The 26,295-nt window shown below is 37.6% G+C and overlaps 1 protein-coding gene and 1 long non-coding RNA gene across 55 annotated transcripts in view; one reads left to right on the top strand and one right to left on the bottom strand.

The window, feature by feature from the left end:
• The window catches only part of LOC105608241 (uncharacterized), a 61,169-nt gene extending 52,162 nt beyond the window's left edge, over positions 1-9,007 (top strand). For 4 of the 5 annotated variants that reach the window (XR_009601597.1, XR_009601594.1, XR_009601595.1 and 1 more), the window contains 2 exons: positions 546-596; positions 7,482-9,007. This is a non-coding gene — a long non-coding RNA (uncharacterized LOC105608241). Of the gene's footprint in view, positions 1-545; positions 597-1,992 lie in introns of all 5 variants that reach the window. The other variant, XR_009601596.1, reaches the window with a different exon arrangement.
• TRDN (triadin) overlaps positions 1-26,295 on the bottom strand; it is a 406,058-nt gene that overhangs the window by 255,826 nt on the left and 123,937 nt on the right. For all 50 annotated transcript variants that reach the window (XM_060419417.1, XM_060419418.1, XM_060419419.1 and 47 more), the window contains 2 exons: positions 16,942-17,121; positions 10,885-10,944 (listed from right to left, as the gene is read on the bottom strand). In XM_060419417.1, the coding sequence (XP_060275400.1) occupies positions 10,885-10,944; positions 16,942-17,121 (240 nt within the window). The remainder of the gene's footprint in view (positions 1-10,884; positions 10,945-16,941; positions 17,122-26,295) is intronic.

Here is a 26,295-nt window from a genome sequence, read left to right as displayed (position 1 = left end):
AAACCTGCCAGGCATTTGCAGCCTCACCGCTAGACCTTGCACTTTGTACTGTATCTGGCAGGTCAGGAAGTTTCCAGCCTGTCTCACTGGCATCTGGCGACGGGAACCACAGGAGCCTTGCCCTCTGGGTTTGCCTTATCCATCATCTGATTAGCTGCCCTTATGTTCAATTGTGTGGAAACCTAAAGCGAGGCCTTACCTACGCTGTAAGAGAATCCGCAGAGAGGCCCTGCCGCCTTCCCTTCACGAGCTGCCTCGGGCCACAGGCGGCCTACGTATCCGGAAGGTGCAGAGCTCCGCGCTGCGCGGTGGGGCCCATCATGGAGGGGCTGCGGCTAGGCAGTCATCATTTGCTGCCAACAGCGCGCCTCGTGGTGGTCTGCCCGCCCCCCTAACTGCCTGAACTTCCCTGCTACCCAACACCCCCTCTCCCGCCCGCCTTTTAGGGTAAGGTGGCTTGGGCAGGGGTGGGTAGCGGAGAAGGCCATGCCAGGGATTACAAGCCCCACTGGTAATCCATGCCCCCACTGCGCTTGCCTCCTCAGGGTCGATGGACTGGGAGAGTCCTGGCAGGGCCCTCGGGACCTCTGTCATTTGTAAGTACAGATACAGTGCCTGGTGGGGGGGGGTGGGGCGGTCCAGTGGCACTGCCCACAAAAAAGAAGGGAAAAGAGAAAGCTTTAAACCACGCCCCTTAATGGCCAGTGCCTATTTTCAGAAACTTGTGGGAAGGTCCCCTGGAGAAGGAAATGGCAGCCCACTGCAGAACTCTTGCCTGGGAAATCCCATGGAGAAAGGAGCCTGGAGGGTCACAGTCCACTGGGTCTCAAAGAGTCAGACAGGACTGAGCAACTAAGACTTTCAACACCCTTTTAGATAAAAGATGGCTCCCTAACTAAAATAGGTCCTAGAACGGTGAGGGTGTCCATTCCAAGGGAACATACGCTGGAACAGAAGGATTCGTCATTGAACTTAGAATCTGTACAGTAGCCTTCAGGAAAGTTGCTCATCCTGGGTATCACAGATTCCAGGAAGGACACAGGCGCCAGGACACTGGGGCTAGCAGGACTGCCATGGGTTAACCCCCATATTGGCTAGGGTCGATTCACTAGATGGACAGGGAAGCCTGGAACCAGTCCTGTCTTAGGGAACCCCCATGGGACCCCTAAGGCTAAGGCTAGTGCTCCTCTGTTATAGGAGCACTCTCACCCTGAACGAACTATGGGAAACACTTCCTCCATCCCCAAGGACTCACGTTTCAGGTGCATTCTGGGTCACTGGGAAAAGTTTTCCCTAGACTCTTTAAAATGAAAAACACTCATTTTTGTTTGTAACACAGCCTTGCTTCGATATAAACTTAGAACCATGAGACCTGGCCAGAGAATGGAAGCCTCAACTATAACAGTATCCTACAGTTAGATATTTTTGCAGAAGGCAGGGAAACCAGACAGAAGTTCATTACACTGAGGCTTTTATGGCTCTTAGAGAGAACCTGTAGCTAGTCAAGTCCTGTGTTAGGGAACCTTGCCAGCTGGGACCTATTCAGGCTTCACAAATGCCTTCTTTAGTGGCACGCCTGGAGGAGCACAAGCTCCAGACTGACGACTCAAGTCCCAACTCTTTTGCTATCTTCAGCCCCTCTCCCACCCAATAAACCTTTTTACCCTTCTGTCCCATGCAGTCAGGGCTTCTTTGTCCCCTCCAGGAAGTAGCAGGTGGGCCTCAGGGAATTACCAGAGTCCACATCCATCCGAAGGGTCCTTCTTGTTATGCACGTCATCATAGCTCAGCTTACAAACATTCACTATCTGACACTATGAATGCCATTGCTAAAGGAACTGAGTCATTTGACTGTTGGATCTGTGCCCACAACCACACCTTCCCAGAGGACCTAAGTCTTTTAGGAGTCTCTGCCTCCTTGAGGAACCTGATGGAATTAACAGAAATGTATGCTGGGTTCTCATTTACCACCCTAATTTTCCTTAATCACAGGTAAGTGACAGACACCAACCAGACTGCTCACATCCAATATGTGGGAAATATCACTATCTGATGGAAGAATCTAGTCACTGAAATAAAGAAAACTGAAACTCACAATAGAAGCATAATAACAAGACAAGGCCAGAATTAGAGATTAGATAATATTCTAGACTATCCTAACTATTATTATGCTTCTGTTATGAGTTTCAGTTTTGAGAGAGCAAGGGAATTACAGAAGAACATCTCCTTCTGCTTCACTGACTATGCTAAAGCCTTTGACTCCGGGGATAACAACAAACTGTGGGAAATTCTTAAAGAGATGCACATACCAGACCAGTTTACCTGTCTCCTGAGAAACCTATATGCAAGTAAAGAAGCAGCAGTTAGAACTGGACATGGAAAAACTGACTGGTCCCAACTGGGAAAGGAGTATGACATGGCTGTATATTGTCTGTGTGCTTATTTAACTTATATCCAGAATACATTATGTGAAATGCCAGACTGGATGAATCACAAGCTGGAATCAAGATTGCTGGGAGAAATGACAGGTTATATTTGAGAAATAGCATCTCAGATATACAGATGATACCACTCTAACAGCAGAAAAATGAAGAGAAACGAAAGAGCCTCCTGATGAAGGTGAAAGAGGAGAGTGAAGAAGCTGGCTTAAAACTCAACTTTCAGAAAACCTAAGATCATGACATCTGGTCCCATCACTTCATGGCAAAAAGAAGGGGAAAAGTAGAAGCAGTGACAGATTTTATTTTCTTGGGCTCCAAGATCACTGAGGACAGTGACTGCAGTCATGAAATTAAAAGGTGCTTGCTCCTTGGAAGGAAAGCTATGACAAACCTACACTGTATTAAAAAGCAGAGATGTCACTTTGCAGACAAAGGTCTGTATAGTCAAAGCCACTGTTTTTCCAGTAGTCATGTATGTATATGAGAGTTGGATTATAAAGAAGGTTGAGAACCAAAGAATTAATGCTTTTAAATTGTGGTGCTGGTGAAGACTCTTGAGAGTCCCTTGGACAGCAAAGAGATCAAACCAGTTAATCCTAAAGGAAATCAACACTTAATATTCATTGGAAGGACTGATGCTGAAGCTGAAGCTCCAATACTTTGGCCACATGATGCAGTCAACTCACTGGAAAAGACCCTGATGCTGGGAAAGACGGAAGGCAAAAGGAGAATGGGTGGCAGAAGATGAGATGGTTAGATAATATCATCAACTCAATGGACATGAATTTGAGCAAACTCTGAGAAATAGCGGAGGACAGATGAGTCTGGCATGCTGTTGTCCATGGGATCACAAAGAGTTGGATGTGGCTTAGTGACTGAACAACAATAAAATATTTAATATAACTAATAACTATACTCAAATATAGTCCCATTTCTCCCTATTAATAGCTGCTGTATTGAAACCTGAGGTGCTTCAGAAACCCCATGGCTTCAGAAAATTCCAATTTCAAATGATGAAGCAGGAATTTCAACCTATCCTACCTGAAGCTGAGAACTATCCACATACACTGCACAAGGTTGCTGCCTCCTGCTGTTCCCCACTTTCCATCTCTAGGACTGTAAACATCACCAATACCCCTATCTCTGACAGATACCAAGGAGATCTGCACCCAAAGGTAGAGACAATGCCCACACTCAGCTTCAAGCAGTTGCAGGAGATGGACTATTGACCCTTTGCTCATTAAAAGATTTTAAGGGTCCACAATCCTTGAAGGTGGAATGTTAGAGCAGGCAGAAAGCTAGATACAAACAGAGAATGGGGTATATGGGCCAAAGGGCAGGAAACCACACATCTCATGAACAGCACAGCTGCTCAACTTATACTGTCTGTTCTCTCTTTAAGAGTATAATATCCCTTAGATAAATCCTCACTTTGCTTTCTTGACCTCCCTGTCTCATCTCTGAATTCTTTCTGCAATCAAACAAGAACCAACTTTCCAGTAACATTCATGTGTAGTCATTAGGCAAAAAGGCACAGCCACTGAGGAATGGCATCAGCAACAAAACATAAATTAGACTTTGATTAAACTTTGTGATATCTAAATAAGGAACCCTAATCATAAAACCCACAGAGCATGACCAAGCATGCTCAATAAAAATGTCCAGGCTTCATATGACCACTATACAACATTCCAGGTGTAGTACCTAACTGGTAAGGGAAAACTTAAGGGAAAATAGCTCCCAGCATGAGTGTGTGGTGGCTTCAGGAGTCCAGTGCACAAGAACCAAAGCTGATATAAGTAAATAAGATAATCACCTGGCTTTCACTTTCTCATCAATGAATGTGTGCTGTGCTTAATCGCCCAGTCGTGTCTGATGCTTTGTGACTCCATGGACTGTAGCCTGCCAGGCTCCTCTATCCATGGGGATTCTCCAGACAAGAATATTGGAGTGGGTTGCCATGCCCTTCTCCAGGGGATCTTCCCAACTTGGGGATTGAACCTAGGTCTCCCACATGGCAGGCGGATTCCTTACCATCTGAGCCATCAGGGAAGCCCCGTCAATGAATATTCTGCGCCTAAGAGAAAAAACTCATGACTGTTCAAAGGTTAAGATGAAATAAAAAGGGTAACCAGAAAACCTGAGGGGCACTCCTCACATCCTTTTCTGAGTGCATACTTTAGCTTCTTAATAAACAGTTTTCTTGTTTCTCTTTATGCCTCTCTCTCTCTCTCTGTGTTTTCCTTTGCATTCCTTGTCCACAATTCTTTTTGGACAGGTAAAACAATATCCTGAACCTTTAATAAAGCCATCCAGCATCAGGATGAATAAAACAAACATTGATATGTTTACCATAAAGATTTTCACATAACTACCAAAGGCTGGGTGGGCTTGAATGTCCCCCCTTTCATCCAGCAACGTTAAAGAAATCCAGACAGGTTTATCTGTTTATCCCAGTTTGGAGAAATTTAAAAAGCTGAAAGGCAGAGATTACTGTAAGAAATCTGATCAATAATCACTAGAGGCAACCAGCCAGTTAATCAAATTAAAGATTGACATAGGAACCAGGATTCCTTGGCTTAACCTCTCACTGGGGGCCCAACGCCTTCTACAGAAAAATGACTCAAATGGTCTGGGGATAGAAAATAGAAGTTTGCAGGAAAATAGAAGTTTCCCTTGATATGGGAACGCCATGAACTGATACCAATATCCACTGGTAGAGCCTCTGACTCAGGCTATAATTAGATTGAAAGAATACAGAAATGTAAGAGTTGATAAGATTTTTAAAATATGAATGTTTAAACAGGCTTTATGTAAAGAAGTAGTGGCAACATTACCTGAATGTTTTATGGGAATAGATATTATGTCTGGCTGGGACAACTTCCCCTACCCAATACTGTAAAACTAAAATTTATTCATGAAATCCTAATGGAGGCTATAATTAGTAACGTAAGAGTTAATGGAATTAAGATAAAAATGTATAAGAGAACTGATAAATCTGAACAGGCTTTATAAACCATTATTGTATCTCTTTTTCCTGACTGTATTTTGGGGATGGACATCATATCTCACTGGAGAATGTTTCCTTTAACTAGTTTTGTAAAACAGAAAGCACATAAATCTGCCCTTCAAGCAATATTAATTTGACATGCCAACAAAACTGCCTGAGCAGAACATATAAATATTTTTATTTAAAACAGAGTTAGAAGTCTCCCTGACATAAAGAAGCAAATTGAGGATGATGTCATTCGATGGTTGATCAGTCTTTGATCTTACAAATCTTTGCAAAATTGGAAATTCAGTTCTAGAGGAAGTTCACATTCCACCCATTTCTTTTCATAGATCTCCTAACCTCCCCTGCAAAAGTCTTGTAATCTCCGTAGGAACTTGTACCTAGACCATCTCCAAATCTTAATACTCAGTTGTTTACAAAATAGAATGGGCTTTTAAAATATGAATTGCTATATAAGCACCCTTGCCCCAAATTATTGTTCAAAAAAAATTTTTTAATGAAAATCATAAGGTCTCTTTTTTATGTCTATCTATACATATGTACATTACAGACATGGTATTTTTCTACTTCTGAGTGGTACTACTAAAATTAATTACGAAAGAGTTCAATTAAACTGGATTAAAAACAAGCATAGCAAAAACCAGCACAACACTGTAAAGCAATTATTTTCTAATTAAAAATAAAAATTAAAACAAACAAGCACTATACAAATTATGTTTTCAACAGTAGACACTAACTCAAATGTTTTTCAGGTTCACAGGAGCTACTATAATTCTTAGTAGATAAAAGTTTAAGTTTGTAATTTAATTAATACAGACATGTCTTCAGAGTTATCAGCATTAAGTACTACATCATACATTTGTTATACTATTATACTAAATGTGTCAGAAAAACAACAACAAAAACAGTGTAAGATGATTGGTCTATATGATCAGTCACTGTTCTTACTGTACTTATATACATAATTGGGCCAAATTTATTGAAATGACTTATTTTGCAAAGAGATTAGTATTAATTTGGCTATACTTGATAGATATGAGAATGACTTTACAGAGAAAAATTATGTTTCAGTAATATACTTTTGTGGGTATTAGATTCTATACTGTCCATTGTCTTTTGAGGTTTTGTTTTCTGTCTATAAACTTGACTCCTCCTGAATTGTTCCAGTTTTCACCAATATTTGGCAACAATTCTCCAAACTAAGTTTTCCAACTTTTCTTGCACTTTTGACTTGAAATCATTGAGAAGGAAAATGATTTTCCAAAGACATGCACACTAAAGTTGGACAACTTGATATAAACTTCAGAGACTGGAGCCAATTATACAGAGTGAAGCAAGCCAGAAAGAAAAACACTAATACAGTATACTAACACATATATATGGAATTTAGAAAGATGGTAACGATAACCCTGTATGTGAGACAGCAAAAGAGACACAGATGTATAGAACAGTCTTTTGGACTCTGTGGGAGAGGGAGAGGGTGGGATGATTTGGGAGAATGGCATTGAAACATGTATAATATCATATAAGAAACAAATCATCAGTCTAGATTCGATGCAGGATACAGGATGCTTGGGGCTGGTGCATTGGGATGACCCAGAGAGACGGTATGGGGAGGGAAGTGGGAGAGGGGTTCAGGATTGGGAACACGTGTACACCCGTGGCAGATTCATGTTGGTATATGGCAGAACCAATACAGTACTATAAAGTAAAATTAAAAAAAAAAAAAAAAACTTCAGAGAAATCATCATAATAGCTCATATACAGATAATCTTCATGCCTGTTGCTAGGGCCAGTCAGAAAGATCACTAGATACGTTCAAACTGCAAACCTGTAAAATCCATCAGATTGTCACTGCCTGTCCCTGCTCCCTCTTAAAATGCTTCAAGTTGGACATCTAGAAACTTTCTCAACTGGAGTTGGAGTTCAGAAACTGGGTCTACAGTGTACTCCAGTTACTAACCATTATTTTTCTTTTGTTTCCATATAAATGTCTCTTATTAAATATCTGACTGCTTTCACCATAGGCCTAACTTTGGGAGCCCACCTGTATCAGTGCCTCATGGAAAGGGATACAACTTTAACTGAGATGACCTATTTTCAATACTAAGAGACTGGTTCAGAGAGATACAGCAATCTACCAACTCAGATTCTGAATGGGGAAACCTCCTGGGGAAGTTCCAAGGAAGGGAGCCCTGGGGATTCAGAACAGACCTCTTCAAGATGTGCCACTTGGACTTGTGGGTTATTGTTAGCAAGGACAACAGAGATCCTGCAACCTCAAGAGAAACTACTTCCCCTCCTGTAACTACCTACAAGGAATTAAACTGGAAGGCTTTCATATGAAAAAAAAAAAAGTTATTACCAAAATTTTATCTAGGTGGCCCCATCTGTATGTCAGGGCAAACACTGAACTGTCCAATATCTACTCTTTTTTATACTGTCTTGTGAATTACTCTCCTGCCCTTCAGAGCCTTGGGTGCCGATTTCATTTCTTAGTTCAAGATAGCAATATGTACTTCATTGTATTCATAAAGAGACTTCCTACGTTTATGCAGTTAAATTTGATTTTCTCCTTTTGAGCTCTCTCATGTCAATTCAATTGTCACAGCAGCTAGAAGAGCCTAGGAAGGTAAGGGAAAGTCTCCTTCCTCCACAACAACAACATTCTCCTTGACTCATGAGGAGATGGTTTTACTGCTCCTTCTGATCTTAACACATTGATGAATTTTCAGAAAGACACAAATGGCATTGCGATTACAAAACAAAATTTAAATGGAATGAAGAACACATTTTCTTCAGATGACAATATTTAAAAACCCACACTCATCAACAGTGTAGATTCATTTTGTGTGTAAGTAAATAGCTAACTGATATCTTCAAGATTCGGTCTCTTAAAAAGGCAAAGTATAGTAAAGTATAAGTATCTTAAACTATCACAGCTGAATAAAATGGGCAACAGTCTGCTACTTAAAGATTGAGTTAATGGTGTATACAGGCAGAGACTTGTCAATGTTGATACCTTCCCTTTAGGTGGAATGCTTGGCCAGACAGGCTGCGGGGAAAGAAATGTATTATAGAAACAAGTACTTTGTTGTGCATCTATTAGATGTTCTATCAACAACTTTGTAAGTTTGTTACATAATCCCAATTTTAAATATATGATCCCTGAAGATCAAATGAAGTTCAATGATTTGCTGAAGGTCCAATGTTAAAAGGAATGGAGTCAAGAATGATATCTCTACTTGTGTCCAAAGCTCTCTTTTCACTATATTAGGCTACCTTCCTCAATATTTCCATCTAATTTTATTATGATACTATCACATATGTTAACACTACTCATTTTTACAAAATGAGTAATTGTATTTTTCAGTATTTTTCTCCTTATTTCAGTTTCTAACCCAATAAGAAAGTGAAAAAAAAAAAGGATAAGAAAATAAAAGAGGAAGTGAAGGAGGAAATTAACTTGAATAAGGTACTAAAATTAACTGTTTTCCTGAGAGCTTAAATTCTCATGATCTTCTAATTTTCAATAAACAATCAGCCTCAATTATTCTAATGTAAATTAGTTCCTTCCTTAACAATGCCATCTTCCTAGAAATGTTTCCCCAAACATGAACATAGTACTGTCAGTTTTTAAATCTGAAAAGATAGAATACAAGCAATTAAGTTACCAATTCTTAATTAAGATGTTAGTAAAGAATCCCTTGGGGCTTCTCAGTGGTAAAGAATCCACCTGCCAATGCAGGAGCTGGGGGTTCAATTCCTGGGTTGGGAAGATCCCCTGGAGAAGAGCATAGCTACCTACTCCAGCATTCTTGCCTGGAGAATCCCATGCACAGAGGAGCCTGGTGGCCTATAGTCCATGGGATAGCAAAGAGTCTGACAGAACTGAGCGACTAATACTTTAATACCATTGTAGGATTTACTATGGGGCTTCCCTGGTGGCTCAGTGATGAAGAATCCTTCTGCAGTGTAGAAGATGTGGGCTCGATCCTTGGGTCAGGAAGATCCCTTGGATAAAAAAATGGCAACCTACTCCAATATTCTTATCTGGAAAATTCTATGGACCGAGGAACCAGGCTACAGTCTCAGTTCAGTTCAGTCGCTCAGTCATGTGCGACTCTTTGTGACCCCATGAATTGCAGCATGCCAGGCCTCCCTGTCCATCACCAACTCCTGGAGTTCACTCAGACTCACGTCCATCAAGTCAGTGATGCCATCCAGCTATCTCTTCTTCTGTCGTCCCCTTCTCCTTCTGCCCCTAATCCCTCCCAGCATCAGAGTCTTTTCCAATGAGTCAACTCTTTGCATGAGGTGGCCAAAGTACTGGAGTTTCAGCCTCAGCATCAGTCCTTCCAAAGAACACCCAGGACTGATGTCCTTCAGAATGGACTGGTTGGATCTCCTTGCAGTCCAAGGGACTCAAGAGTCTTCTCCAACACCACAGTTCAAAAGTATCAATTCTTCAGCACTCAGCTTTCTTCACAGTCCAACTCTCACATCCATACATGACCACTGGAAAAACCATAGCCTTGACTAGATGGACCTTTGTTGGCAAAGTAATGTCTCTGCTTTTCAATATGCTATCTAGGTTGGTCATAACTTTCCTTCCAAGGAGTAAGCGTCTTTTAATTTCATGGCTGCAGTCAACATCTGCACTGATTTTGGAGCCCCCCAAAATAAAGTATGACACTGCTTCCACTGTTTCCCCATCTATTTCCCATGAAGTGATGGGACCAGATGCCATGATCTTCGTTTTCTGAATGTTGAGCTTTAAGTCTACAAGGTCACAAAAGAGTCAGACACAACGTAGTAACTAACCAACAACAACAAAGAATTCCTTTGTATACTCTGGGCAACATTTAAAGACAGGAGAGATGATAGATACATTCCTTTAGGTAAAAAGACTTCCCCATTGCTGACTATTAACTCCAAGGTTGACTGTCTCCATCAATAGTAGTTCTCTGGAGTGGTTAACTAAGGTCATTCACAAATGAGAAAATCAAAAAGTTTTGAAAAAAAGATTTAATATTTGAAATATAATGGATTTTAAGATTTATTCTGTTCACGTCTAAAAAAAAGAATGCTTTCATTGTCACAGGTCTTTTATTCTAAGTTTACTGAGGCTAAGATGATTCAACCCTTCACTTGAAGATATTATTGAAGATATTAGCATTTTTTGTACATAAAGATATTAGCACTTTTTTTGCTTTCAACTGACTTCATTTGCAATAGGCCATGCAGTCATAGCAAGTAAAATTAAAGGCCCTAATGCCAGTTATTACTTCTGATTTGTATTGGTTTACTCTAAATCTACGCATGCATTATGCAATAAAAAATTAAAATAACAGTTTAGTACATATAAAACAAACAATCTTGAAAGCAAAGAGTGTTAAAACAGACAAATACAAGGATTATTTGTAATACCTGGTTTTAAGTCCCCATGGACAAATATGTCAATCATATATCGACAGAATGCATACTGATCTGACAAAAGTAGAAAGAAAAAAAACAATGAAAAAATGTCATCAATACCTTTCTTTTTTCCCAGGGAGAAATGCCTTAACAAAACAAAGTAGCATAATTCTATTTTAGTTACTACAATATTTTATGTGAAGGAATAATTTGCACATATATGAACACAAAGAAATAATAATGAACATGTTTTCATTTATTCCATACAAAAAGAATACCCTTAAAAATTGAAACAGACTAGTTCATAGGGATATTATAGTGGTTGTTTTTAAAAATCAAAAGCTTTTTCATCAAATTTATTATGAGTCATCTTATTTAAGCAATTTTTCTCATTGTTTGCATATATACTTCCAAATAATGAAACAGAAGTTTCACAAGAAACTTGGAATGTTTTATCAAATACTCACTCCCAACCCTTCACCTGATTGTCTAAATGAAGCTGCAGAATGTTTCTTGAAAGGAAGCATGAGGGTTAACCCCATTGCAATCTGTCATTTTTTTCTACATAGAGATTCTTTTCAATTAGAAGAGTAAATTCAAGAGAACAAACTTAACAGCACCAAATAGCACCATTCTTAAGGTAATTGATTGGATAATCTTTATTAGAGGATCATCTTATAATCTTGATTAGTTTATCAGCCCTGGGAAAAGTCAAGAAAAGCAGATTTGAGCTTTTAGGGCAGACTTTGTCAAAAAGAATTTCAGAAGTTCTTTTTTGTTTCCTTCTAAATTAAAGACATTGCACAGAACTTTAAATTTTCACATAACTTTAGATTCTGCTGAAGTCATTCCAATCCAAATTTCAGTTGATGAATCACTGCCTAAGCTTTACTGTATCTTCTTTAAAGCTTGCAGATTATTAAATGAATCTTGTTCAAAATGATTTACATTTTAATGTTTTTAAATAGGCATCTTATTAATTCAACAAGTCCAAAGGCAGCTTTAGTACCAAGAGAGTTTATTAAATTTATACAACATGACATACCCTTAGGTGCTTTAAATTACGTATTGATATATCAGACCTATGAAATAATGAAACATTACTATATAAATACCCCACAAAAGGATTTTTGTAAAACTCATTGTTTTTAGAGTTTTACAGTATTTTTAGAGTAATCCATTTAATTATGAGACTTTGCTAGGTATTTGAAAAAAAAAATAAATGCACCTACTGCAGAAGATGCAAAAATATAATTCTTTTCATTAGTACCTAAATGAGTAGGCCAAAACTCATAAAGTTTCAAAAATTTGCATGGATTTTGACTGTTGAAATCAATCAACAATCACCAGTGAGGTGAGTAGTGGAGGGAGCTAGCTCTCAGATCAGTCCAAGAATCTATTTGTTCTTGGATGTACTGACAGTAATAACAGGGGATTCTCATCCCAGGACCAGGTAATCCTATGAGGTATTTTCCCTTTTTGGGGTATAACCCTTTTCTTTAGTGAAATTGTAGAGTGAGCCATTTGACTCTAAGATGAAAAGTGCATTTCCCTTAAATTGCAAGCTTGAGGTTGGGAAGTGAGGATTTCCTAAAATTGGCAGGCTTTCCTCTTTCAGTAGTTAATGTGACTGATCATTTTAGATGCGTCCTTTTACATCTCAAGAAGTGGTTCTCAAAGGGCAATTTAAGTACAAAAGATGAGGACTTTGTTAAAATGCAGATTTCTTGGCACAGTCAGGCCAAGGAAAAAAACCCCAAACCAAAAATCCTACAATTCAATAGGATATGGACCCTAGGAATACGCATTTTTAATGAACTTCCCACAGGAATCAGATTAGACCACACTTTTGGAATAACTAATTTAAAATCACTCAAACCTTCTTTTTTGACAATCATTTCTAGTGTCTCTAAAGCCCTCAGCAACAACAATGAAGAAAGTATGTATCTTGGAAGTTTAGAATGCAGGGACTTCTTGCAATTTGAAGGGTTTGGACACCCCCCAAATGAAATATGGTGCTCGGCCCAAAGCTATGATAGGTTCTTTTGTATACATATCAGGTGGACTAGTTTATTGAATTAACTAAAATCTTCATGCTTCAGAGAGTCTTTTTAACTGAATGCTGACAGTGTAATGAAGCTATATGTCATATTATTACCTAAGTAAAATGTTTGTATTTCTTATGCCACTATTTTCTGGATCCAAAAGTCATTTATTTAATTAATGTACCAGTAGTCCTGCATGCTTCCAATTTGAAAAAGAAAATCCCTTATGAACTCAAGAAGGTCACTTTTTTTAATCTAGAAAATTATTTTGGTTATACCACATAGGAGGTTTCTATTATATTTAACTCATGCTGTGATGTTGCATTTTAATGGCACCAGCATATCAATAAGAAGATGAAAGTCTTTTTACAATATTTAAAGTTGAGAAAATTTTTTTGGCCACACTTTGTGGCATGCAGGGTTTTAGTGCCCCCACTAGGAAAAGAACCTGTGCCCCCTGCAATGGAAGCATGAAGTCCTAGTCACTGGACCACCAGGGAATTCCCAAAGTTAAGACATTTTAAATATTTTAAATTAAGATGCTCCTTTCCATCTGTCCTGTGTGTTGACCTTAACAGCGTGTAAGAATTCTAGACAGGTATATGTTGGGCAGTCCCCAGTGTGTTTGCTTCACCTAAGGATAAAGTAAAACCAGGCCATCCTGAATTTGGAAACTTCATTTTATAGAAATGCTTCTTTAAATCCAACTCAAATGTTAAAACAGGTCATTTTTTTCCCAAAGAAAATCTGAACTGTTCCACCATTCTTTCATTGTTATGTGACAGTAATTCACATAAGGTAATTCTATATGTCCTCACACTTCTTAGTTTTATTTTCTCCAAATGAACATCTTTCTAGGAATACCACATGCTGTCCGTCTCTCCCCTTCCTGATCCTCAGGGAGCAGTGATAGATGTCATTCAGCTGCTGCCTTGTTGGTTGTTCCCCGTGGAGTAGCAGCTGAGAGAAAGTGCATCCAGGGTGCAGGATGTTAACAGAAAAGAAATTTTAGAAAACCTCTAATGAGAGTGGGGCATATGTGGTCTGGCGCTCCACGGCAGATTCACATTAGCTACAACTTCTCTGCCAGCCATGAATAGTTGTTTAAAAAAGTAAGAAGAAGGAAGAAAAGAAAGAGAGAGCATAGCAGTGGGGAGGTTTGATTTTTCCTTCCCCACAAATTTGCCATATTCTATGAGAAAATCAGAGAGCAATGCTTGATCACACTGACCCTTCTTATCCTACTTTTTAAAACAGATTGGTCCATAAAAAACAGATTACGTAGTGCATAACAGTGGGTTTTAAGTTTAGAATAGGCACGTACATATATATATATATATATATATATATATAAATCTTATTCCTGATGCTTTAGAAAAATATAGTGTTTATATATACAGTGTTAAAAATAACCATGTATGAATATATATGCATGTATACTATATAATTAAATAATTTGCTACACATAAAAATATGTGTCCAGTGAATAAAAGACCTATAGAACCTATTTATTTAAAAAGCACTATTAGAGATCTATATTCAAGAATAAATCAAATTCATTAGGTCTAACTCAAGCTAAGCAAATAAATAATCCTTTGCCTAAATGAGAAATAACTATTTTACTAAATCAAAATCAATACAAGTCTCAAAATCAAAGCCACTTCACAAGTAGATAATTTAGAAAGCACTATGTCTTTATCATGGTTGAGTTAAAACTATAATGCAATTATTTTAAAAACAAATGCTCTTAAATCATAACTTAATTTCTTAAATGATATATTTATATATCTGATAAGCTTTTACAGGTAAAGTTTCCATTATTTACCTAATAATACATTTATCTAATTGAGATGGCAGCTCTTCTCAATAGAGATCCTGAATTTAGCAAAGGCATTTGTTTAGCTGATACAATCACATTTGTGCTTTTATTTCTAAGTCTTAAGTGATAGTTGAACATCCTTTTAATAGATAAATAGTTCTTTTATGTGAAAATGAAGTTCATAGATTGAAAATGGAAAGGTAATATAATGCTATCTTCAGTAATTCTGGTTACTGATAGGAATAAAATATAATATATGTGACCCAGAAAACAGATATCATTTGGAAATATTTTAGTGATGAATCCCCATCAATAGAAAATGTACCCTAAATAAGTAAGATACTAAAAATGAACATTGAAAAGTATATTGATATTCTTAGTTGCTAGATGAGTATTTTGGAACTCCCATATATAAATGGAATGAATTTTTACATGCTGTATTTATGAGCAAAAAATAAAAATATGCTTGGTACATTTAACCTGGTTTCATGTGATTCTTTTGCTTTTGTGATTATTTTCTTTTTGAAAAGATAATCTACAATGCAAAATATTTTAGGATCTTTAAGATAATTTTAAATAAGTATATTAGTGAATCAGAAGATTAATTTTCCTGTCTATCATAATAAAATAGTCCATTCAAAATATTTTTTCTTTATTTACTATATTTCTCTACCCCAAATATTGCATAAAACACATACAGGTTTGCTAGAAATGATAATTAATTCTTAAATTGATTCAAGGCAATATAATCATCTTTAAAACTGAAGAAAGGCTTTGGGCTTCAAAGATTTAATTTCACTCATGTCTCCTGCATTGTAGGTGGGTCCTTTACCAGCTGAGCCACAAGGGAAGCCCAAGAATACTGGAGTGGGTAGCCCAGCCTATCCCTTCTCCAGCGAATCTTCCTGACCCAGGAATTGAACTGGGGTCTCCTGCATTGCAGGCAGATTCTTTATCAACTGAGCTATCAGGGAAGCCTCTTTAAATATTACTTTGAAATAAAATTACTTAATACAAAAATTGGTTATTTACTAAAAAAAAAATAAATAAAACTTATCCTTTTTTTCCTTTTCAAAATATATTTTCAAAAAATATAACTTTTCCTTCATATAAACAAACATTTCCAAATATTACTTTTGCATTCAGGGAAAAAAGTGATTCAAAGATAAAATATGAGAGTGGATTACAAAGACAAATACCATATAATTTCACTTTTATGTATGGTTCTCAAATTCCATATCTTGTACCTTATAGTAGGAAAACTTATTTTCAGTTTCATTGTCTGAATAGCTTACTCAGTAATGACATTTTTAACTTTCTAAATGCAAATCTTATAGAAACAAGTCCTTAACTTCAGCCCTCAACTAAAATTATTAAAACTATCAGAATAAGGAAAACATTTTAATGTTTAAAAAACATTGATAGGAATAGTCTGCACAGAGAAGATCCCACCATCTGGGTGGGGAAGCTCAAGACTGTGTACCAACTTGCAATCAGGAGTGGATTTAGGCAAGGAAAGATTCATCAAAGGCTGGAGATGTTTGACAATAAGGTCCTCAGCCAACCTCTTAAAAACTCTACCCTTTTATGTTTACAAACACCTTTCTTTAAAGAATGTCAAGTTTACATTCTACCTTCATTTAATTGCTCTATTTCTGTGAAGTATGGATGTAAGTTTGACATCAGCCTTACTGAAAAGCAGCACTATATGTAAGATACAAAGTTTTCTAAGGTCATAAATTTAGTCATTGTACAAAATGGATTTAATAATTCAATGTATCTTCTGAATTATGTGCTCTTGCAGAGCTACAGGAATGTATGGATACTTTTTCTGATACTTATTCTATATGATTTGAAGATATACCTTTTAATAAAATTGCTGTCATTTTCCTGGATGGTTGTTCTTCAAAGAGTACACAAAGGACAAAGAGTATGTGTCCTTTAAATAATTCAGGATACTAACTCAAATTCTCTTTTAAAAATGCTTCAACATGCATCTTTAGATATGTGAACACAGTTTAGCATTTCTATAAATAAATTTTAATTCCCAAATTATTGTATTTCCTTTCAGGTGTATTCACTTATACACATCTTTTACTCCTTTCTGAAGTCTGATCTTCATCTTTTTCAGGTTTTAATTTCACTGCATCTGTTTCTTGCCCAACATTCTCTTAGAACCTCTGGCTGCCTCCTCTGAATGTTTACCTTTCTGTTCATGCTTGGACACGGCTGCAGCATCTTTCTCGTCCTTTTTAGGTTTGGGTGATGCTTTCTGTACTTCTTTTACTTTAGCAGCTGTTTGCTTCACCTTCTCCTGTTTCACACCTTTCACTTCCTTCTTAATCTTTTCTTCAATCTTTTCTCTAGTCTTAGCTTTCTTCTCTTCTGTATGGAATTAAATAAAAGTTTAATTATATAAATAAAAAAATATTTATATACATATTTTTAAACCAACACAGCATTTTATCTTTCATTAGTTATTAAGAACAATTTTAAAAGAAAGAGAAAAGAAAAACAAATCAAAAAACTGTGTCACTGACATAAATTGTGATTATTATTTGACTTTTATACAGCTTATGAAGTGGCATGTTAGAGTACCAAAAAATTGTTAACTTGAAAGTTGGACATTTTCTTAATTTGTATACAAAAACATTATTTTTTAGGTAGTCAGGAACTAAGAATGTCAAAAAGGAGGCATTTGGATTCTGCGGGGCAGTTTTCACATGCTCAGTGAAAACCCATGTCTGTACCAAAAAGCCCAATGAAAGAGACCTTTTAAATGGATATGATCATTTTGTTCTACAAATGAAATATCTTCAAAGTCATTCAAGAAACTAAATTTTCAACACAATAGTTTTTAAAGATGACTATTGTGAATGCAAATGTAAAATGATTTGTATTGGTAATGAATATTAGAAACAAAAGAATAAAATCCATTTAAAGATAACTCAAGAGACATTCAGTCTTTAATGGTTTGACTTTAAAGTAATGGAAAGAGAGTAGAAATTAAGATGTCAGCTCCTGCTCATCCTGTGTCAAAAATAATAATTCAGTTGTCTTTTAAAGCCTTTGTGTGTGTGCTAAGGCGTTTCAGTTGTGTCTGACTCGGTGTGACGCTATGGACTGTCGCCCACCAGGCTCCTCTGCCCATGGGATTCTCTAGGCAAGAATACTGGAGTGAGTTGCCATTTCCTCCTCCAGGGATCATCCCAACCCTGTGATCAAACCTACATGTCTTATGTCTCCTGCATTGGCAGGCAGGTTCTCCTAGTAAACAGAAAGGGCTATATAATTAGAATATATATGAATTTTGATTTTTATTCTATATATTCATATTCTTAATTTTATATTAGTACATGTATTTGGAGGAAGAGGACTGGGAATGTGAACAAATGAGTCTGTGAATGTTTCAATTTTTTTTTTTTTAAAGCGACAATAGTATAGTACATTTGTGTAAAGTGTTTATAATAGATGCTGCATATATGACATGTACTCTATGGGATCACACATAATCCTTGACTTCATAGTAAGTCTACTATAGTGCTGGACTCTGTCATTTGCCTAGGTAATAGGTAGACTTTACTGTCATTCATGTTGAAGAATTTGATGAAAATATTATAATCAAGTTTCTTGACTTTGTACTGCTAAGTCACTTCAGTCGTGTCCAACTCTGTTCGACCCCATAGATGGCAGCCCACTAGGCTCCTCTGTCCCTGGCATTCTCCAGGCAAGAACACTGGAGTGGGTTGCCATTTCCTTCTCCAGTGCATGAAAATGAAAAGTGAAAGTGAAGATGCTCAGTCATGCCCGACTCTTAGCGACCCCGTGGACTGCAGCCTACCAGCCTCCTCCATACATGGGATTTTCCAGGCAAGAGTACTGGAGTGGGTTGCCATTGCCTTCTCCTTTGACTCTGTACAGTAAGCAATAATTTGAGACCAAGACAAGATAATATTATGAAGTCCTGCAAGGAGAAGAATAAACATGATAATGCTCATGAAACCAAAATAATCTGTGGTTCTACATTTAATTGAATGGGCTACCCCCTCCCAAAGTTTCCTCAGAACTTTGCAGGGAGATACTGATGTTGTGTTAGTGGTAGAGGGATATTTCTATGGTCAAATAAATTGGGAAACATTAAGCTAAACTGCTTTCTTTTCTACGGAATTTCTCAAAGCTAATGTGTATGAAAGAGTCTTCAAGCAGGTAGATTATGCTATCCACTGTTTCCCAAAGCAACTGACTATAGAACTCTCATAAAAGAATCACCCAATTACTCCACAAACTTCCAACATCTCTGTGGCTTTTGTGACTACAACCAACTGGGGATTTTCTTCTATTCCCTTTAAACCTCAAAGTCTCCTTTACTGCTTTCTGCTGCTTCCTACAGCAGACACACACAATGTTATGACTGAAACCAACACCTCTGTCCAGATGACATTCAGTAAACATTGTTTCAAGACCCCACACGAAAATATTTATTAGTTTCTGCCTGGAGAAGAAGTTCCTTTGAGAGGGCCAACAACACCTCTAAGTCATAGAATTCACATATGATCTAACAAACACTTCAAGAGAGCCTATCATGGCCTGGGTTCAAAGCCAGTTGCCAGAGCTCTGAAGATCAGCAGATTCCTATCTGAGGAAGGTCAAGTAAAAGCCTGTGACACCCAATTTAAAAAAAAAAAAGGAAACAAAACAAAACCAAAAGGCCCTTTGATAACTAGCTTCAAAAAACAAAACCAAAAAACCCTTTGATATTTAGCTTTATTATCTCTTCTCTCATAGCATTTTTCCAAAAATTCCTTTCTCCAACAGACTACTTTCTTTTTTAAAAATTATCTCATGTATTCTCTACATGTCAAATATTGCCAGGCTATGTCATCTGTATGTTCCATATCTTACACATATATAAATCCCTTTGTGCTCAATTCATATGCAACAAATGACTCTGCCTTTGGAATTAGTCATTTATTCACCCGAGCTTAGATTTGTCTCAAATTCTATTTAAACACACATGCTATATCCTACTATTTATCTTATATTACAGATGGCTTTCACATATCTGTCTTCCTTACCAGACTGAGAGAAATTTGAGAATAGGAATTATATATATACTATTCATTTTGTAGCAACATAAGGTCTAGCACAGTACTTCTTCCAGAGAAAATGAAGAATAAATGTTATAAATGAGCAATTTTGTTTTAGAAAACAGTAAATTATCTTTAGATTATGTGTACAGCATAGTGACATATAGGTTACATATGAAAATATGTGTTTAGAAATGGACTTGACCACAACCTGGAAAATCTGCCAACTAGCTTTTTGTTTGTACTTTTATATGTGTGAAATTATTATTGTGGTTACCTTAAATGACACCTGGTCACTTCTTGTAGGTAGCAGCGGATTTAACTTTAGCTTTGTACTATGAAATTAGACACATGAAATTAAGATTTACGTTTTAGTGCCATTATAATTTACAAATGAACACAGGTCATTTTTTTACACAGAAGACTACATCTAAAACAAATTCATTTATCAGTGGTTTTTAAAGTATAAAAATAACAAAATGTTCTCTATTTTAGACATTTTTAGTGATCTTCATCTTTGAAACAGGTAATGTTTCCACACATTAAAAATAAAAAACGGATGAGAATGCAACAATGATGTGGATATAATGTGGAAAATGCCATAAAAGTAAAGCAACACCCAATTTATATATTTTTTAATCAAATTAGACAGGTATTCTTAAATTTTAGCCCAAAATACTTGCCCTGATCTTTTTCAAAAATATTTTAATTGACAACTGCTTCCCTGGTAGCTCAGATGGTAAAGCGTCTGCCTGCAATGTGGGAGACCTGGGTTTGATCCCTGGGTTGGGAAGATCCCCTGGAGAAGGAAATGGCAACCCACTCAAGTACTCTTGCCTAGAAAATTCCATGGATGGAGGAGCCTGGTGGGCTACAGTCCATGGGGTCGCAAAGAGTCGGACATGACTGAGCGACTTCACTGTCACTGTCTAAGGAACAATGAAGCAAAAAGTATTGTCATGTTCAAATCACCCAGCTCAATTTAGGAAGACATTTAATTTATTACTTTTGTCAAATGGAAAACAAAATAGCCTAATCAAAAGAATGACATCAGCATATTTGATCCAATTTTGGAATACCCATTAGCAATCTGTACTGGAATCAAAACATCTTAATCAAAGAAGGGAAGTCATATTATGCAATAAACATACTAACTATACCCTTTTGGAGTTAGGAAATAACCTATATCAACTCTCTTTCATTAAGGAAATGCCAACTTTTAACTTTCTCTCACTTATACTCCTATTAAAGAATTTTTGATTTTTGGTAGGCCAGGTTGACTTACCATGGCTTCCAAAGACTGCTACTTGCCCACTTGTATAATCTTCATCCTTTGAATATGGACTGGCCTAGGAATTTGATGCCAACCAATAGTATGTGGTTCCCATGGTTAGTTTACATCAGATTGCTATTTCTGTCTTACTAGCTGACTCTTTCTCTTGCTGAATTTGATGACTCCAGCAATATTGGTGAGACTCCTGCCAACAGCGCCCCCCCGCCTCAAAACAAAAAGAGACTCTCTCAATTCAATGGGCCTTGAGGAACTTAAATGCCAAGAGTCATTTAAATGAACTTGGAAATAACTCTTCCCCAGCTGAGCCTTCAGATGGGACCACAGCCCTGTCTAACACATTGATCACAGACTTGTGAGACCCTGTAAAACAACAGACTGAGCTAAACCATGTCCAGACTGTCTGTGTGGTAATTTTTACACCTCAAGAAATAATTAGTACAGTATTAAATAAATATTTGTTGAAGAAATAATTGATGCTTGAAGAACTTTATTTAATTAGCTTTAGAAAGAATACTTCATTTATATTCAGTTCACTTGGGGTTTTGTCTTAGTTCAATTACATACTAGTTTTTGATCTGGCCAAATTGTTTTCTCTTCCCAGAGGTAAATTTCTTCATCTGTTAAGTTAGGTAATTAATTGGGATAATCTCTAACATCCTTACTATCTTAAAGTTTTAATTCATCCATGTTCAAAAAATGATGTTTGGTTATCTCATGGAAAAATTTAGTAAAAAAGATATCTTCCTCAAATATCTAATTACTTTACATTTTGTAGATAAACACTAAATTTTGAAAATAGGTTCCAATTTTTATCCATATGTTTAGTTTCTTGAAAGTACTAGATTGAAATTTCTAAAATATATTGATCACATAAAACCTATATTTTAAAATACAAGGACAGATAAGATAAAATAGCCAAGTAGGAGGACACAGAGCTTACCTGCCCCCACGAACACATCAAAAATACATATATATGTGGAGCAATGCTCACTGAAAACAAACTGAACACTGGCAAAAAGACTCTTTTTATAACCAAATCTCTGAAAAAAATACACACAAAACCAGGTAGGGAAGGAAGAGAAGCAATTAGGTTGGACCTGCACCTTTACGAGAGGACACAGAAGAGGAACAGGATTACACAGGCTTGGAGATTCCCTTCTGGGAAGTGAGCAGTTCAAAAGACATACAGGCCACGCCAGTCCTGGGTCCAACATCAAGAGTATGAGTCCCCTTAGCTGATATGAAAACCAGTGGGACTGACAGCAGGGCTGGAGGAACATAGACTATGCTGGGGAAGAACACACACAGGCTCACTTTTTCCTGAAACAAGGCAGAGGAAAAAAATTGAACTGCCTTTGATTCTAGACAGTGTCCGGTGACCACCGCAGCTCATGCCCAGCCTGAGCCAAACACCCCTCCAGCCTTGCTTGCTCTGTGGTGCAGCTCCACACCAGGGCAAAGGCCGCCACAGCTGAGGAGATTGCATAGTTGTAAAGGACAGAGCTGGCTCATCTGAATGGGGTGATAGCAGTCATTCCTGGCACTTACAGCAGAGAGGAAGTGGACCAGAATTTGGCTGGTGCTGGGACCACCCCAGCCTGCACCCTGAACCATACTGAGTACACGCTCCAGCTCCTCTTGCTGTAACACTGCTCTGCTCTGCGCTAAATGTGCCGATGCCCAGAGTCGGGACAGCACACACTTAGTGGGAACAGAACCAGCTCCGTTTCAATTATCAGGGCTTCTCCTGCAGCCGGGACCGGATCCAGTCCTCAACAGGGAGGTATGAGCCTCAGAACAGAGAAGAAGCCCATGCTTACGCCTGGCTCTGGGCCTAGACCCTCCAGGTCCAATCCCATACCCTACCATGGTGAGAGCAGCCAGAACACCACGGGAGAAGGAGACGCACACTCACACTAGATCCACCCTCCCACCAAAGCCACGTGGCACGTGCAAACCACAGAGGCACTCCCACACAAGGACGGCCTTCAAGACTGGGGCAGGTTAGTACATCACATAGTATCATAGAGAAGGTTAAGAAAAACGGAAGACAGAGGAATTTGTTTTAAGTGAAAGAACAAGAACAACAAAAAACTCTGAAAAAACAACATGAATCAGAGATAAATGGTATCAGATAAAAGAGTTCCAAGAACTAGTAATAAGAATGCTAACTGAATTAGTGAAAAGAATAGACAAACATCACGATAATTTCAAGAAGAAACTACAAAATTTAAAAAAGAAACAGACAGGACTTAAGAATGGAAAACTCAGCAGTGGCCACAGGACTGGAAAAGGTCAGTTTTCATTGCAATCCCAAAGAAAGGCAATGCCAAAGAATGCTCAAACTACTGCACAACTGCACTCATCTCACACGCTAGTAAAGTAATGCTCAAAATTCTCCAAGCCAGGCTTCAGCAATACGTGAACCGTGAACTCCCTGATGCTCAAGCTGGTTTTAGAAAAGGCACAGGAACCAGAGATCCAATTGCCAACATCTGCTGGATCATGGAAAAAGCAAGAGAGTTCCAGAAAAACATCTATTTCTGCTTTATTGACTTTGCCAAAGCCTTTCACTGTGTGGATCACAATCAACTGTGGAAAATTCTGAAAGAGATGGGAATACCAGACCACCTGACCTGCCTCTTGAGAAACCTATATGCAGGTCAGGAAGCAACAGTTAGAACTGGACATGGAACAACAGACTGGCTCCAAATAGGAAAAGGAGTACGTCAAGGCTGTATCTTGTCACCCTGCTTATTTAACTTCTATGCAGAGTACATCATGAGAAACACTGGGCTGGAAGAAGCACAAGCTGGAATCAAGATTGCCGGGAGAAATGTCAATAACCTCAGATATGCAGATGACACCACCCTTATGGCAGAAAGTGAAGAGGAACTAAAAAGCCTCTTGATGGAAGTGAAAGAGGAGAGTGAAAACGTTGGCTTAAAGCTCAACATTCAGAAAATGAAGATCATGGCATCTGGTCCCATCACTTCATGTGAACTAGATGGGGAAACAGTGGAAACAGTGTCAGATTTTATTTTGGGGGGCTCCAAAATCACTGCAGATGGTGACTGTAGCCATGAAATTAAAAGACGCTTACTCCTTGGAAGAAAAGTTATGACCAACATAGATAGTATATTCAAAACCAGAGACATTACTTTGTCGACTATGGTCCATCTAGTCAAGGCTATGGTTTTTCCAGTGGTCATGTATGGATGTGAGAGTTGAACTGTGAAGAAGGCTGAGCGCTGAAGAATTGATGCTTTTGAACTGCGGTGTTGGAGAAGACTCTTGAGTCCCTTGGACTGCAAGGAGATCAACCAGTCCATTCTGAAGGAGATCAGCCCTGGGCTTTCTTTGGAAGGAATGATGCTAAAGCTGAAACTCCAGTACTTTGGCCACCTCATGCAAAGAGTTGACTCATTGGAAAAGATTCTGATGCTGGGAGGGATTGGGGGCAGGAGGAGAAGGGGACGACTGAGGATGAGATGGCTGGATGGCATCACGGACTCAATGGACGTGAGTCTGAGTGAACTCCAGGAGTTGGTGATGAACAGGGAGGCCTGGCGTGCTGCAATTCATGTGGTCGCAAAGAGTCGGACATGACTGAGCAACTGAACTGAACTGAACTGAACTGAACTGAAATGAAAAACACACCAGAAGAAATTAAGAGCTGACTGCTACTGCTGCTGCTAAGTCACTTCAGTCATGTCTGACTCTGTGCGACCCCACAGACGGCAGCCCACCAGGCACCCCCGTCCCTGGGATTCTCCAGGCAAGAACACCAGAGTGGGTTGCCATTTCCTTCTCCAATGCATGAAAGTGAAAAGTGAAAGTGAAGTCGCTCAGTTGTGTCTGACTCTTAATGACCCCATGGACTGCAGCCCACCAGGCTCCTCCGTTCATGGGATTTTCCAGGCAAGAGTACTGGAGTGGGATGCCATTGCCTTCTCCAAAGAGCTGACTAGATGAATATAAAATAAATAAGCTACATGGCTATATGGTACAACAGGGGAATACAGTCAATATTTTATAATAACTTTAAATGGAATATAATCTATGAAAATTTTGAATCATTATGTTGTATACCTGAATACAATATAATATTGTAAATTATATTATAAATCAATTTACTATTGTAAATCAATTATATTTTAATGCAAATACAAATGTATTCAAAATAAAATTATAAAAAGACACATATATGATTCCATTTATATAAGGAATCTAAAAAATAATACAAACGAACTTGTTTACAAAACAGAACAGAATCACAGACACAGAAAACAAACTTATGGTTTCCAAAGGAGAAGGTAGGGAGGGATAAATTAGGAGTATAGGTTTAATAGATACATACCCCTATGTAAAAACTAGATAATCAACAAGGATTTACAGTATAGCACAGGAAACTATATTCAATATCTTATAATAACCTATGATGGAAAAGAATTTGAAAAATATTCATATACACATAACCAAATTGCTTTGGTATGTATCTGAAACTAACACAATATTATAATATCAGCTATACTTTAATATATATATATATAAATGAAATATGAGAAAGAAAATTGAATTTAGTAGATAGGACTGAATATTTAGAAACTATGTTTTGTAGATAATCTATAATTTAGTAGATAATATTGAATATACAGAATCTATATTTTTCTAATATCAAACAAACAATTGACAAATTTATTATAAAAAATAGTTAATGTAATCGTCCAAAGTTTATAGCATTACATTCATATTCTGTTTCTTTCTTTGGTATATTATCAAGACAGTTTAGGCCCTTACTCACTTAAAATATTGATCAAGATGATGCATCATCCTTCTTGAAAAAAGAAATCCTTAATTTTAGTGTTCTAAAAGTAAACTCAAGGTGTAATACTGATTAAACTGTAAATCAGGTATGTTTGTACTAGTTTGCCATTGTTCTAGGAACTACTGCAAATTTAGCTACTTAACCCAACAACCAGGATCTATTATCTCCTGGTTTCCATAGTTCAAAAGTCTTGTTACAATGTCGCTCAAACAAATTTTCAGCTTAGGGTCCGCAATGCTAAAATCAGCTTGTCAAACGGGCTGCATTGCTACATACTCTGAAGAAGGGCTGGCTTCCACACTTCTTCAACATGTTGGCAGGATTCATTCCCTTCTTATAATTTCCATGTG

The sequence above is a fragment of the Ovis aries genome, chromosome 8 (assembly GCF_016772045.2).
Source record: "Ovis aries strain OAR_USU_Benz2616 breed Rambouillet chromosome 8, ARS-UI_Ramb_v3.0, whole genome shotgun sequence".
Taxonomy (NCBI): Eukaryota; Metazoa; Chordata; class Mammalia; order Artiodactyla; family Bovidae; genus Ovis; species Ovis aries.
Note: the sequence above shows the minus strand (reverse complement) of the source record. Positions and strands in the feature narration are given on the sequence as shown.